Source organism: Marmota monax, unplaced genomic scaffold, assembly GCF_021218885.2.
Source record: "Marmota monax isolate L192 unplaced genomic scaffold, Marmota_monax_Labrador192_F-V1.1 WCK01_AAM20220418_F8-fsc00021, whole genome shotgun sequence".
Lineage (NCBI taxonomy): Eukaryota > Metazoa > Chordata > Mammalia > Rodentia > Sciuridae > Marmota > Marmota monax.
In genome coordinates this window covers 25,176,372-25,191,633 of record NW_026695228.1, presented here as the reverse complement: position 1 = coordinate 25,191,633, position 15,262 = coordinate 25,176,372, and the positions used below count along the sequence as shown (strand labels likewise).

At 59.2% G+C, this 15,262-nt stretch overlaps 1 protein-coding gene across 7 annotated transcripts in view; it reads right to left on the bottom strand.

Annotated features, from left to right (window-relative positions):
* Cacna1a (calcium voltage-gated channel subunit alpha1 A) overlaps positions 1–15,262 on the bottom strand; it is a 245,765-nt gene that overhangs the window by 63,737 nt on the left and 166,766 nt on the right. For all 7 annotated transcript variants that reach the window (XM_058576793.1, XM_058576792.1, XM_058576794.1 and 4 more), the window contains 8 exons: positions 12,625–12,834; positions 9,079–9,191; positions 7,018–7,130; positions 6,808–6,939; positions 6,448–6,520; positions 5,170–5,287; positions 4,979–5,046; positions 1,406–1,512 (listed from right to left, as the gene is read on the bottom strand). In XM_058576793.1, coding sequence (XP_058432776.1) covers positions 1,406–1,512; positions 4,979–5,046; positions 5,170–5,287; positions 6,448–6,520; positions 6,808–6,939; positions 7,018–7,130; positions 9,079–9,191; positions 12,625–12,834 — 934 coding nt within the window. The remainder of the gene's footprint in view (positions 1–1,405; positions 1,513–4,978; positions 5,047–5,169; positions 5,288–6,447; positions 6,521–6,807; positions 6,940–7,017; positions 7,131–9,078; positions 9,192–12,624; positions 12,835–15,262) is intronic.

The window sequence follows — 15,262 nt, the reverse complement described above, 5'->3', positions numbered from 1 at the left end:
GCCCGAGGCGGGCCTGTCAGCCTGGCCGAGGGCCCTACTGTCTTTACTCTGCCGCCAAGGGCAGCGCGGGAACCTCTGGGGTGGCTTGGAGATGGCCACGGAGGCCAGGGCGGTGGACGTGGGTCTGGCGCAGGTTCCACAGCCCCCAGTGCCCGCGTGGCCTGAATGGGGGTCTGGGGTCACGGAAAGGAACCAGGGCAGCCAGGGTGGGCAGTGTGGGGGCTGCTGCGTGAGTGTCGGGGGCTGGGGTCCCACTCGGGTCCCTCGGAGCCTCCCCAGGGCTGCGGGGCACCGATGGTGTTATAGGGACCATCCCTGTGCACAGGCTGTTCCTAAACTCACCTACCGCGCATGCGCCTCCCTGGGCTCCCCTCCTGCAGCCACCACCTCTCAGTTTGGAAAAGCTGCCCCCTCCCCGTAGTCCCAGGACGCAGCGCTCTGCAGCATGCGACCCCCTGAGTTCCCCCCACCCAAAGGAACAGCTCAGAGCACTGTGTCCTCAGCTGTCTTTATCCAAGGTCTCTGGTTCCTCACTGCCTTGTCCCTGACCCCAGCGAACTGTCTGCTCTCCATGGACCTTCAGAATCTGTCCAGGATCCTGCTGCCTCTATACCTCCCTGGGCTCCATCTTGGGCCAGTCCCCATCTCCTTTGCAAGGACAGGCTGGTGCCCTCAACCTGGCGTGCTGGGCCACCTCCCTTCCTCACCTTCACAGTCCGTTTCCCCACAGTGGCCAGAGGGCACCTGTGAGCACTTGAGTCAGGTCCTGACCCTCCTCTGCTCCTTTGCCGATGATGCAAAACCCAAGTCCTCCCCGTGGCCCCCAAGGCCCTGCATGACCTGCTCGTCACCTCCTTGCTCTCGTCTCTCCCTCCACAGTCCCCTTCTGCTCACTCGGTTCCAGGCACACCGGCCTTCATATCCCCTGAACACACCAGGAGTCTGCCTCAGGGCCTTTGCATATACCAGTCCCTCTGCTTGGGCTGCATTTCCCCCACACCTCCTCCCGGCTCCTTCCTCACCTCCCTCAGGTCTTGCCACCTTCCAGGGGAGGCTTTGCCTGAGTTTGAAAGCACAGCTCTGGGCTGGGGGTGTTACTCAGTGGCAGAGAGCATCCTCCCTTGCACACACCAGGCCCCGGCAGCACCACCCTCTACACTTCCGCCCTCCCCTCTCCCCTCTCCATCTTTTTTTCTCTAGTTCTGTGATCTTGTCATCGCCCTCGCTGACTTGAGAGCTACCCAAAGTGGGGCTTTCCAACCTTGCCGATGCCGTCCCCCGAGTCCCAGCAGTTCCAGGCCGAGGTCGGTGCTCATTAAACACCAGCAGAGCCCATGTGAGAGGACGCGGGTGGGAGCGCGGGCACGTCCGCCCAGTGGTTAGGCACGGCCCACCCCTGACTTACACGGCTATGGACATGTTGGCCGCCGACAGGGGGCTCACTTCCGCCACCTCCTTGGCCTTCTGCAGCGCGAGCTTCTGGTTGGCGGCTTCCTCCTCCTCTTGTTCGTCCTGGAGGGAACACGGGGTCCGGCTCACAAGCCCACCCTCGGTGGTGTCTGAGCACTGAAGAGCAGGCTGGGGGCTTGGCCTGGGGGTCGGCCACGCAGAGCCGGGGTCCCACGGCAAGGGCGGCGCTGGTGAGGTGCGCTCCACCCGCTTCAGGCCCAGGGGCCCCCAGGGCCATCAAGCCTGTTCTGTTCTGACCCAGCCAGGGGCAGCCCGGGGAAGGACGCGCCCTCCTTCCTGCCTCACGGGCCCCTGTCCCCAAGCCACGTCGACTCTGGGCCACGTCCCCAGAAAACCGAGCCGTGCCTGATGCAGGAAAGTGGCTTCCCCAGGCTCCGCTGGGCACCACCAATAGCCCCAGAAGCGGGCTTGGGCCCCCACTGCCCTGAGCCGGGGTCTCGGCCACTGTCCGGCTGCCTGATGGCCAGGTCAGAGAGGTGCAGGACGCAGGTGTGCTGGAGTACACACAGCAAGGGGCGCTTTGGGACGTTCGACCCTTCAGCCGTCACAGGGGGCTCAGCTGTGATGTGCATGACCGTCGTCCCCGCGGCCGGAGGCTGAGGCAGGAGGATCGCCAAGCCAGCCTCAGCAAAAAGTGAGGCGCTAAGCAACTCAGTGAGACCCTGTCTCTAAATAAAGTACGAAGTAGGGCCAGGGAGGTGGCTCCGTGGTCGAGGGCCCCTGAGTTCAGTCCTCGGTGCCCCCCAAGACCCCCTCGAACAAAGAAAGAGAAAAACCAACATCCAAAAACAAAGCTGCCGGTCAGGAGAGCAGGCGGCTCAGACGGCGCCTCCTTGCACCCTGAATCTGAGGCGAGGAACAAGCACCTCGGATGCCCTGGACAACTAGGAGCAGGACCCCCCTCCTGGCTCTGTGCCCAGCTTTCCTTGGAACTGGGCACCTGACGACTGCTCCAAAATACTAGATCCCTAGGCCCCTGGAAGTTTCCACAGAACCAGGTCTCGGCCTTGACCCTGTGCTCCCAATAAGCTCCCAGGTGAGTGAGTTCAAGTTCAAGCAGCCAATACACAGTGGCCAACAGCAGGGGTTCCAGATCCAGTTGGCCTGGGTTCAAATCCCAGCTTTGCTACTAATTGCTGTGTGCCTTGGGGGAATCTCTAAGCCTCTCTGTGCCTCACATTCCTTATCTAAAATCCCAACTCTCGCTCACTTTCCTACTTCACTTTTCCCCTTAGCGCTTCGCACCATCGGACAAGCCGTGCATTTCTGTGCACTGATCTGGTTTCTCGTCGGTCTCCCCAGCTCGAATCCCTGCTCCCAAAGGGCTGGGTTTCTTGCCTGTTTTGTCTGCTGTTGTGTTCCTGGCTCCTAGACCAGGGCTTTGCTCACAGTAGGTGCTCAATATGTGCTCACTGAACGAGTGATGAAGTGGGGCTCAGAGAACTTGCCTCCCGAGGTTTCTGCAGGGGACTAAGTGAGACTGGGGACACACTGAGGCCCCGCGGGCACGGCGCTCACGGGGTGCCCAGGAATCCCTGATGGAGAAATGGAAGGGAAAGGGGGCCGCAGAGGCCCAGGCCTCCCTGCCTCCCGTCCCCTCTCCTGGATGCTGGCCCCAGAGCAGGAGCTCTGGGATGAGCTCAGGGCTGGACCGGCTCCAGGTGGCCGGGCTCCTGGACGGGAGCTGGGGACGGTGGGGACTTCCGCTCCTCCCCCGTCAGAGGTGGGGCAAGGAAACCGTCCCTCCCTCCCGCCGGGCTGACAGATGGAGGGTTGGCAGGGTCTGCTCAGTTTGGTTTGGTTCCGTGTCCTGAACACCTCACGCCCTGGGGACGGCCCTGGGCGGAGGGAGGCTCCCGGCAGGAAGACCCTGCACGTGCCACTGAGCTTTGTTCCCCCTCAGGCCTAGTTTGGACCTGTGGCCAGCTCTTTGGTTCCCAACACACACGTCCCAAATAGAAGGACAGTGCCTCCTCTGTGGTTCCTTCTCCTGGGCTGATGCACCCGTCCATGGAGAGGCAGGGCGGACTCCAGCCCGCCTGTGCTCTTGTGCAGTGTGCAACCTGTACAACTGTTTTTGGAAGCCCTGCTCATGGATCATTCCAGGGACATGAACTGTGTTACTGAAAGCAGTGGGGCCTTCCTGGGTCCACTTGAGGTTCACTGGACTTTCAGGGAGTCCAAGGTTGCCCTAAGGGGCACGTGTCACCAATTTTTATCTGGGTAACTTAACATCACTGACCACGAGTCAGCACTGGTGAGATGGTCCTTCCCCTGACCCCCCATTTCTCTCTGGCCCTATTTCCTCCTCTGTGATCTCTGAAGGGCCACGTCTCTGGTCTTTCAGGTCCTAGCGTGTGGCAAAGTCACGTAACCTCTCAGGGACTCAGTTTCTTCATCTGTGAAGTAGACACCACCCTCCCTGCTCTGTGTGTGCTGTGGGTTGAACCCGGGGCGCTGCCCTCCTCCTGAGCTACACCCCCAGCCCTTTTTGAGAGAGGGCCATGCTAAGTTCCTGAGGCTGGCCTCAAACTTAGGATCCTCCTGCCTCAGCCTCCCAAGTACCTCAGATTACACGGGGCAGACACACATGTCCTCTCCCGTGGGCAACTCGGAGCAGGGCCTCTGCCCCAGCACAGAAGGGCCTTTACGTTTCCTGTGGTTGTTGGTATTTTGATTTTCATCACGTGCTAGGGAGGCTCACGACCTGGCCTCCCCGCGCCAGCCAGGGGAGGCTGCCTTCCCTGAACGCTCACTGTGTGCCGGGAGCTTGATTAATGGGTCTCGTGATTCTGACAGTGGCTGCTGAGATCCTGCCATGGGGCCAGTGGTCCTGCCTGAGCCTCAGATTCCTCCTCCACTCGAGGGAGGCCACAGTAGCTGGTTCCACGAGCATCACGTGGTCACTGCTATCCTCACAAGGAAGTCCAGAGAGTGTCCCCCGCCAGCTCCCACACACGGGGGGACCCAGTGGAGCTCCAGGGTCCTGTGCAGGCTACTTGCTAGCTGCCCTCTGGCCTCTTCCTGTCCCCTGGGAGGCTGACCGGTTTACCATACACTCAGCCTCCACGGTGGCTTGCAAGTGGCCACTAGCAGGTCCAGCAGGAGGCCAATGGGGCAGAGAGGTGGGAGCTGCTTAGTGGCCACCATCTGTGCTGGCCACGGCTCTGGGTCCCCTAAGGCCACGGATCTACGGGAGCCCCCTTCCCTCAGGTCCAGCAACTTGACTGTTCTGGGCGGTGACGGTGCCCGCTGGCCTGGCACTGCCCCCTTCCTTGGGATCCCTGCCTGGGTCCCTTCACTGGGTCCCGGGTGGCGCTGGCCATCTGCTTCCTGCAGCCTCCTGGCCCCGGGCCTCGCTGCGCTCTGCTGCGGAACCGGCTGGTGGAGGCTCAGCGCCCTGGAGGAGCAAGAGGCCGGCTCTCCCCGCCTAGTGACCCGGTCCCTAGGTCCCTCCCGCTCCGCCGCCCACAGGTGGTGCCTCTGCCAGACACACGTCCCCACAGACCTTGGTGAGCTCCTGGGCGTTGGCCAGGTTGTCCACGGCGATGGCCAGGAACACGTTCAGGAGGGTGTCTGCCGCCGAGTCAGGGAAAGCGGCCGCGGAGGGACAGCACAGGGACCAGGCTCCGGCTGCCCGACCCCTCCCCTCCCTGACCCTCCAGCCCCCGCCCCCGACCCTCCCCCGCCCCAGGATACAGTTCCCGAAGAGCGTGAGCACGATGAAGTAGATGGAGAACACCATGCCGCCCTGCACGCCGCCCTGCGACTTGATGCCGTCGTACATGACCTCGTTCCAGTCCTCGCCCGTCAGGATCTGCCGCGGGAGGGCGGAGGGCAAAGGCGGCCTCAGCAGCGGGCGAGGCCACGACCCCGAGGCCACAGTCCCGAGGCCACTGTCCCGCCCGGCTGGCAGACCAGCTCCGTGGCTCCGAGAGTGCCAGGGCCCCCGCGCGGCCACCAGGGTCTTCCCTCGTGGGAAGGGGATTCGCCCCAGCTGAACGGTGTCCGTTCGGGTTCCTCTGTGGAAGCCCCTGTCCCCGTGTGGTGCTGGCAGAAGGAACTGGGAGGTGTCACTGGGGCCAGGTGGGGTCATGAGCCCTCACGGGGGATCAGTGCCCTCGCAAGAGGAGAAAGAGGGACCTGGGCTCAGCTACCATGAGGGGTGATAGCTGTGGGGGGGCATCTGCAAGTTACAGCCCGGCCACGCCCCTGCCACACCCTGCCACGCCCCAGCCACGCCCCTGCCACACCCTGCCACGCCCCGCAGCCTCTGGACCGGGAGACACAGATGGACGCCGCCCAGGCTCTGCGGCTCAGCAGACGTGGCCAGACATTTTTCATACCAGGGATTGAGCCTAGGGGTGCTTAGCTACGGAGCCCCATCCCAGCCTCTCTCTATTTTTCATATAGAGACAGGGTCTCGCTGAGTCGCTCAGGGTGTCGCTAATCTGCTGAGGCTGGCATCGGACTCTCAATCCTCCTGCCTCAGCCTCCTGAGCTGCTGGGATTACGGGCGTGGCCACCGCGCCCGGCAAGACCCGCTTTAACATCCCCCTAGATCCCTCCGTGCGTGGTGCTGAGTGGGGGTGCCAGGTGTCGAGGACCGATGTGGGGCCAGGTGCAGCTCGGAGGCAGGGCACGGCCCTGGGGTCCGCCCCCTGCACTGTACTGCAGGGCCCCAGGTGGGACCTCAGCTAGAGACACCTGCGGGTGCCCGGTGCCAAGAAACCCGTGCCAGGGCTCAGCACTTCCCGGCAAGGGGGCCCAGCCCTCTCCAAACCCTGTCTGGGCCTCATTTAGAGGCTGCCCCTGTGGGAGAGGGAAGGGAGGGTCCCCTCTCTACACACGCGTCGTCCCTCCCAAAGAAAGAATCCACTGGGAAAGGCCTGGGGGTCCCGGGGAAGCCCCTCGGAGGCGGTCCAGGTGCCCCAATCAGACACTAAGAGGTGTCGCCCCGCCCCGCCAAGGTCATACCTGAAACACGGTCATTATCGCTGCCGGAAAGGTGTCAAAGTTGGTGGGCGGCGTCCCTTCATCGAAATTGAACCTGTGGGGACGACAGGAGTTTCCGTGAGCCCCCCCCCGCCCCCCCCCCCCCCCCCCCCCGCAGGGCTCGGTCAGCGTCTGGTTTCCAAGGCAACGCCCCCCCATGGGTGGTACCCACAGCCCCGCCCACCCGGATGCCCGGTCAGCATCTGGTTTCCAAGGCAACGCCCCAGGACGGGTGGTACCCACAGCCCCGTCCTCCTGGGTGACGCCTGGGGGCGTCGGGGTGCAAAGAGGGCCCCGCCCTGCGGCAGGCCCCAGGGACCGGCGGGGCCTCTGGGCACTCACTGGCCGCCGAACAGCTGCATTCCCAGGAGGGCGAAGACGACGATGAAGAGGAAGAGCAGGAAGAGCAGGCTGATGATGGACTTCATGGAGTTGAGCAGGGAGACCACCAGGTTCCGGAGCGACGCCCAGTACCTGCCCACGGCGGGAGGGGTCAGCGCCGGCCACGACCCCCAGGCCCCAGGGGAAGGCCCCAGAGTCCCCAAGACTTACTTGGTGACTTTGAAGATACGCAGTAACCTGAGAGCTCGCAACACGCTGATTCCAAATGACGTGCCAGGCTTGATGACGGCCCAGATGACCTCGAAGATGCTCCCGATGATGACCTGGAAGCCGGGGCCAGGGCTCAGCGCGGGGGACCCTGGGGCTCCCGCAGGCGCTCACTCGCAGGCACCCAGCTCTCAACCCCGAGGGCAAGTGGGCTGGGGGTCCCGGGTGCGGCTCAGGGGTGCGCCTCTGGCCCAGCCTGCAGGGCGCTGCTTCTGTCCCCAGCACCGCAACAAAAAAGGCCACACGGACCTGAGGACTCCGGAATCACCCACCCACTACTGCTACCTAGTAGGACCAGGCAGCACCCGGAAGCTTCCAGAGACCCCGGGTCACAACCATCACCCTGTGCTCTAATCACCTCCTCGTCCTTTTAAAGAATTGATGGGAAATTCGTATCGCATAAGATCAACCGGGTAATGCAGCTCCTTGGAGCCATAGAAAACACATTTGTTTTTGTACCAGGGATTAAGCTGGGGCATTTAGTCACGAGCCACATCCCCAGCCGTTTTTATGTTTTTATTTTGAGTCAGGACTTTGTTAAGTTACTGAGGCTGGCCTTGAACTTGCAATCCTCCTGCCTCAGCCTCCCAAGTCGCTGGGATTACAGGTATGCTCGACTGTGCCCAGCTGAAGTTTAATACGCCTCGCCTCTTGAACCCCTAGCTTAGCAACACAGCACGCTGTAGGGTATCTGTTGCTTCCTCTTGTAATCATGGGGCTGCCTGGGAGCTGCAGTTGCTGCTGCCGTCCACCCTTGTGAGAGCACACTGGCCTGTCACCAGCTGGAGAATAGATCAAAATTCAAAATTTGAAGTGCGGTTTCTACTGAGTGTCACTTTTGCATCGTCATGAGGTTGAAAATCATAAATCAAACCATCATAAGTTGAATCATTGCTGTCACACCACCATAAGTCAGGGACCGTCTGTGAGTGATGTGACCGTTTAACTTCTCCACTCGAAGGCAGAGGGACACTTGGGGCCAGGCTTGTCATGAACAGAGCTACTTGGGACACTCTTTGTTTTCTTTCAAGTCCTCACGCTCCCTGGAGAGGTGCTTTACCCCTAAGACACCTTCAACCCGAGACTCTTTTTTTTTTTTTTAACAAAAAGAAATTTGTTTTATTCCTGAAACATTCGGGTCATTTATGTAGGTAGTTTTGTTTGTATATATTTTGTTTTTTCCTCCAACACCATAGAGTTTCCTAAAATAGGGCAGAAATCAGTACTGGATTCAGAATTATTAAGAATTATTAAGGCTGCCTGAGATACTGGAACTGGGTGCAGGATTTGGGGCGTCCTGGGGAAGGCACGCCCACTATTTGCCACTAACGCTGCTACAGTCGGGATCTTAAAGGTCCTCCAAAGGCCCATCTGTTCAAGGCCTGGTCCCCAGAGTGGTGCCACTGGGAGGTGGTGGGACCTTTAAGAGGCGGGGCCTAATGAAAGTCTTTAGGTCACTAGGGGCCTGCCTCACCCCTCCCCTGCCCCTCAGCTTCTGGACCATGGAGGGAATCACCTTGCTCCACCACGTGCTCCTGGCACCATGAGCTGCCTCCCCACAGGCCCCAAAGCAACAGAGTCAACTGATCATGGACTGGAGCCTCCGAAGCTGTGGGCCACCATAAACCTTTGCTCTTCATAAGTGAACTGCCTAAGGCATTTTGTTACAGTGGCAGAGAGCTGACTCAGGTTGAAAGACCCTAATTTTGTTCCCAGCTGCAGGGGCATTCTTGTTGGTGTCTCCCAGGCACCTGTGTGAGTTCCTCTAAGGTGAATCCTTCATGGAGGACTCGCTGGGTCACCCATCTGTTTTCCAAAGGTGGTCTATAAATTCCCCCTCGTGACCGAGGCTGGGAGTTCTGGGCTCGTGTGATTGCTTCTGCGTTCATCTCAGTCTTTCACACGCAGAGGTGACCTTCCCTCTTCCCGCTGACCAAGGTCTCCAGGTATGGTCATTATAGACAAGAGCGCATGCAGTGGCCCCCACAGAAGCCGATCACTTACCCCACAGTCGAAGCAGTTGAAGGAGGAGTGGAAGTAAGGCCGCGTGCCGAGCCCGTACATTTTTATAAACATTTCGGACATAAAGAGTCCTAAGAAAATGAATTCTGCATAGTCTGGAGGGAGAAGGAGGAAACGGAGAGGCGGTCAGTCTGGGGTGAAGGCCGGCCAGGGCTTGTCCTCTAGAGCCCCCGTCTCCCTTCTGGAAAAGGAGAAGAGAAGACTGGTGCCCCCCCCAACCCCAGCTGATCTCAGAGGGAGTCCAGCTGCTCTCCAGCGGGTACCTCTGCTCTGGTTTGCAGAGAAGGGCTGGATGCAGGTCCTTGTCAAGGCCCTCGCTTTTGTGTTGACCAGTGGTTCCCCAGGAGCTTGGTACACTTCTATGTCCCCACTTTGAAAACCTCACAGGATAATTAACCAACAACCAGGGGCCTGGCGTGGACCCATAACGCCGCTGGGTCGTTTCTAAGAATCACGCTCCGTCCACTTTGGCCTGACTGAGCTCCCAAGGAAGAGGAAGAAATGGAAATCACAACGGGGTCCTGGTTTTGACTTGACGTCAGGATTGGATGCGGCACTGGGCCACCCGGCGCAGGCCCGGCTTCTCGGTACCCTCTGGAAATCCCGTCTAGCTGCTCATCTAAAAGTCTGGATCAAGACAAAGACTCCTGTTCTTTGATTTAGGAATGCCAAGGCCTCCGGGAAGGATAAAGGTGGATTAGCCTGCAAAGCAATGGCTCATCCCAGGTCCTGCTCTGAGGGGGATTTCTTAGTGGGGTAGGAAGCTGAGGTTGGGAAGCTCCTGGGGGGCTGGGGGGCTGCTCAGGGTTCTCACCTAACCCAGAGGAAGGGAGGAGGAGGGGTTCTGAGGGGGAGTCAGCCTAGAGAAAGGGAAGATGGAGACCCAAACACGCTTCTGAGAATTTCCCATCATGGCCATGCGGCTAATCGTTTGATGGCTGCTACGGGTGGAAGGTGTGTGTCCCCTTCCAAACGTTGTTGAAACTCAATCCCCCAAAGAACCAAAGTAAGAGGCAGGCCCCCACAGGGGCTGGTCACATCACATGGAGCCCTGGTAAACGGGATCAGATGCTCTCAAGAAAGGGTTCCATGGGTCGGTTCATCTCTCTTGCCTTTCTGCCTTCTGCCATGTGAAGACTCCGTGTTCCTCCCCCCCCCCCCAGGGGGCCCAATGTTCAAGGCACCTTCCTGGAAGCAGAGGGCAGCCCCACCAGGCAACCCAACCTGTTAGCACCTTGGTCTTGGACTTCCCAGTCTCCAGAATTGTGAGAAAATGAATTTCTATCTTTATTAAATTACCCAACCTCAGGTATTTTGTTATAGCAGCACACATGAGCTCAGACAATGGACGAGAGTGTTTACTAATCTTGCTTTTAGTAGGTGGTTGGGTGGATTGTCGGGGTCCCTCATGCTCATTTTTTCACTGAAATTTCCCTTTATTTGTAGGACTCTAAGGGGTGACAGTGGTCTTCAGGGTCTAGGGTCTCTAGGATCAAAAGGCAGAAAAGGAAATCTGTCCATAACCTCAGGTCCCTTCTAAGACCCAGTAGAAGTGGACGAGTGCCTCTGGGATGCTTGTTTCCTGGTTACCATGGAAACACAGTGAGCCCTGCACAAGGCCTGAGAGAACTCCTCTCCCACAGAATTGGGGGATCTGGAAGAACTTTCTGGACCATCAGATCCAATTTCCACAGAGAACCGATGCGTCGGAGACCCAGACAACCTAAATACTTCATTGATTCTGAGACACAGTTTTATTCAGATTTTGACATCTCTGAAGTGGAGAGGTTTTTAAAATCAGCAGGTCCTAGTGTAGACGGCAGACTGTGTCTTTCTTGGTGGCACATAAAGAAGAGGATACCTTGTGTTGAAAGACACCTTGGTGGATATGGATGGTGGTTATGACTGGCCCAAGGTCACATGGTGACTTAGGGCAGGGAAGGCATGCAGCATTCAGGTCACCTGGTGTTCGGAATCTATCGTCAGACACAGCTTGGACCCTGAAGCCTAGTTACCTGGGTTCAAATCCTAGCTTCATCACTTCTAGCTGTGGGACCTTGGACAAGTGACTGAACCTCTCTGTTTCTCAGTTATTTCAACAGGAAAATGGGGATAATTTAAGGATCTTTACAGACAGGAAGCCCAATCCTCTGTTCCTAAACCAGGACGGACTGCCAGGTGATTAGTAGGGAGGATACAGGGGATTAAAAATAGACCATCAGAGGAGGTTATAACAGGAAGTAGAGTCCTCATTTATAAGAGACTCCGGGGGGACCAAACACAATTACTAAGGTTGGAACTAGGTCAGGACTCTTGGAAAGAGAACTGGCCCCGAGGGGTGTCCTGGGGGGTCAGTCATGACTGGGAACCACGAGGGCTTCAAGGAGACGGTGACCTGGGCTAGGCTCTCGGCCTTTCTAGGTCAAAGACTCGACTGTCTCCGCGGCAGCTATCCCACATCCGTCCTGAACCAGGACGAGAGGGTGACAAATAAGTCAGGCCAGCCGAGAGATGCAGAGGAGGGTGCCGGTGGGTGGCGTGGTCTTGGGGAGCCCCACTCAGGGCCCCCCATGGGCACCTGCCCTTCGTGTGCCTGGCACACCTCTTGTTGATTCCTCAGAGCTCTTTACTTTTTAAGTCCTGGCGGGATGATCCCCATCTTTACGGCTTCTCCCCACCCCGGCCAGCCCCCAGCTTTGACCCCATCTCACGCTCGTCCTGGAACCAGACGGAGGGAGGAGGACCAGGCCTGAGGGTGCAGGACCCACGGAGAGCAAGGGGCTCTCACGGTCCTTGGAGGGGAGGCCAAGGGGGCGGGAGAGGAGGTGGCCAAGGAGTCAAAGTCGTGGGCAGAGGGGGCCGAGGGCTGGACATGAGCAGGAGAAACAGGACAATGGCTTCACTGTTCCCAGAGAGGCCAGGAAGTTCCATGTGAGCTTCTGTCTTTACCCCGTTGCTGTCTCCCTCTGTCCCCCACTCCCTCCCGCAGCGCCCACAACTCTGCCTGGATTCCAGTTGACAGCCGCGGGCCCGGAGCAGGCGGGCTGTGCTGTGGCGTGGACACAGTGTCCCCTGAAAGGCTCAGGGGGTTAGAGGCTTGGGCCCGTGAGATGGCATTGGGAGGTGGTGTGGGCCTTTAAAAGGTGGGGCCTTGTGGGCGATCCCTGGCCAACTGTGGGCTGCTCTCCAAAGGCCTGGGATCCCAGGTGCCCTCGCTCTCTGCTTCTGGCCGCAGGAACGACCACTTGCTCCAACACACCCGTCACTGCCACCTCCCTACCCCATCAGTTTCCCATGGACACAGGTGCCACCTGCTCCAGCCTCCTAAACTGTGAGCTCAATAAACCTTTCCTCTTCATAAAGTCAGCTGCCACGGGCACTTTGTTGTAGTAACAGAAAACGGACTGACACAGCATCGGCCAACCGCAGCTGGAGAGACTCAGAGAGGACCGGAAAAAGACCCTGGCTCCCAGGGGAGGAGGTCGGGGAAGGACCCGAGGAAGGGATCGAGGAGCGGGCGGTACTCACAGAGGAAGTCGGAGAGCCACTCGGGCTGGTTGTAGTGAACGATAGCGACGCACAGGGTGTTGAGGGCGACCAGACTGAGCACAGTCCAGTAGAAGGCCTGAGTTTTGACCATGCGGCGGATGTAGAAGCGCATCCTCCGTTCCTTCTTGTGGAAGAAGGTCGAGTTCTCTAGCTTGGCACTTTTGATGCTGGCTCGGGCGAAGGGGGACCCTGCCGGGGAGAGAACGCAGGGGTCAGGCAGGCATTTCTGGGGAGGGGCGTGGCCAGCGCAGCCACCGCCTCCGGCAAGCCCTCGGGCCCGGGAACCACCCTGACCGCGGGCTCAGTTTAGGGAGAAAGCAACGCCCCTGAGACGGTGGCACTGGGGGCCACCAGAGGGGGACAGGATGACAACAGGCAGGCCCAGGGCTCTCTCCAACGAGAGCCTGTTGCCACTCTGGGCTGCGTCTGATGCCTGTGGCTGTCCAGGGCCCCTGCCCAGGACCCGGTGCCGGCCGGGAAGGCCTCCAGCTGAGGGGGAGGGCCCCCGTCTTCCTAGGACCTTTCACTTCAGAAGTGGTCACCGGGGACGAGCCGGGTGCGACTTCCACCTGCACACGTGTATGCTCTGGAGCGTCCACTGAGGACCTATCCTGCCCCCTGGGACACCCTAGTGTGGGGGCGTGACCGGAAAACCCACAGCAAGGCACCGTGCGGGGCCCAGGCGCCTGGGGTGTTGGCCTAAGTCACCTCTGTGGCTGAGGTAGTGGAAAGAGCTAGTGCAAAAGTCCTGGGGCGGCACGTGCCTGCCTGACATGTTTGGTGTCCCTGGAAGGAGTGGCTGACGGAGGTGAGCCAGGGAGGTGACGGGCCTCGCAAGGCCCGGGGAACCGCAGGGAAGACTCCGGGTTTTGCTGAGGTGGGAGCCAGGGAGGTTCTTGGAGGAGGAGCTGACATGACTCAGGTGTTCGCAGGGGCCCTCTGGTGTCTGGGGAGGCACCGAGGGTGGGAGGCGAAGGTGGCAGCCAGGAGCCCAGGAGGGGGCGATAAAGGGGCGTCTGGGCCCGCAGGCGGTGTTTCAGGGGAAGCCAACTTTGGTGGATGGATCCGGGTGAGGCTGGAGAGAGGGAGGACCGGGGAGCGGGGCCTGTGTCCCCTGAGGACGGACGTCCTCCATGGAGTGGGGCAGCTGGGCAGGTGGCCAGGGCTGTGTGGGTGGAGACTCGTCTCCTGGCCTCTCTGGTCCTCCCTCCACAGTCTGCCTGGGGCTGCTCGGCTCAGGGCGCAGCCTCCCCCAGTGCGGCCTCCGCTCCCTCCGTCCTTCTGCCTCCCCTCGAGGGGCTCAACACACAGCTCCTGCTCCACCCCGGAGCCACCTTCCGAGGCGTTTTTAAAGTCCTAGTTCTGAGACGGACTCTCTCTCCGTTGCCCAGGCTGGCCTCGGGCTTGAGATCCTCCTGCCTCAGCCTCCCCACCCAGGGCTCTCGTGGCTTTCTGGACCGTCCCTGCGGAGGGCTGAGCGGGGGTGCTGTGCGTCCCCCAGGGATTCGCGAGTTGGACACTTGGACCCAGGATGGCCATGTTTTAGCTGGAGGGACCTTTAAGAGGCGGGGCCTCGTGGGAGGACCCGGAGCCGCCCTCAGAGGGACTGGTCGCGGCTCCCCTGGGGCCCTGAGCTCCTGGGCCTGAGGCTTCCATTCCTCCCTCCCTGGCTTCCTTCCATCAGTGTGATCCTTCCCTCCCATCCACACCCCCACCAGGATGCCGCCGGCCACAGTATGAGGCAGCCCAGGGGCCACTCACTGGAGCTGGCTCCATGTGGTGTATCTGCAGCTTCCAAAACCTGAGCTAAATAAACCTCTTTAAAAAAAATAAGTTCCCAGCCTCAGGGAATTCATTATAGTAACAGAAAAGGAACCCACACAACCTCCCCGCCTTATGGTTTGAATGGTGTCTTCCCAGAACTCGTGTTGAGATCCCAGCCCCGGGACGTCAGAATGAGGCTGTACAGAGGCCAAGGGGGTCGTTAAAGAAATAACTGAAGTAAAAAGAGGCCACTGGGGTGGTCCCAACCCAGCAGGACTCATGTGCTTACAAGAGATGAGGAAGACCACGGGGGGACACAGGGAGAAGGTGCCCAGGAGGCTCAGGAGGCACAACTCTGTCCACACCCCCATCTCAGACGCGCAGCCTCCAGAACCATGAGACGATAAATTTCTGTTGCTTAAGCCACTGAGTCTGTGGCAGTTGGTTAGAGTGGCCCCAGGGGACGGCTCAAATTTGAGGTTTCATCCTCAAATGAAACCCAGTTCACTTTGATTTTTATTCTTCTTATTTTTTTGAGACAGAGACTGGTCTCCAACTCCTGAACTCAAGAGATCCTCCTGCCTCAGCCTCCTGAGTTCTGGGTCTATAGGTGTGTGCCCTGGCACCTGGCTTTGAACCCTAGTTTGAAACAATTCCTGCAAGAAGCTTTCTTTGGTTTTCTGCCAAATTCTTCCCTGCCCTATACATTCATGATATTTTTTGTCACATTTCTTACAATTATTTCTGCTCTGAGGTAACCTTTTCCCCCTGATTTCAAAAATAATACAGGTGACTAATTCACACACCCCAGAAAATGTCATGTAGAAAGTGACAAACCCCTACAATCCCCCGA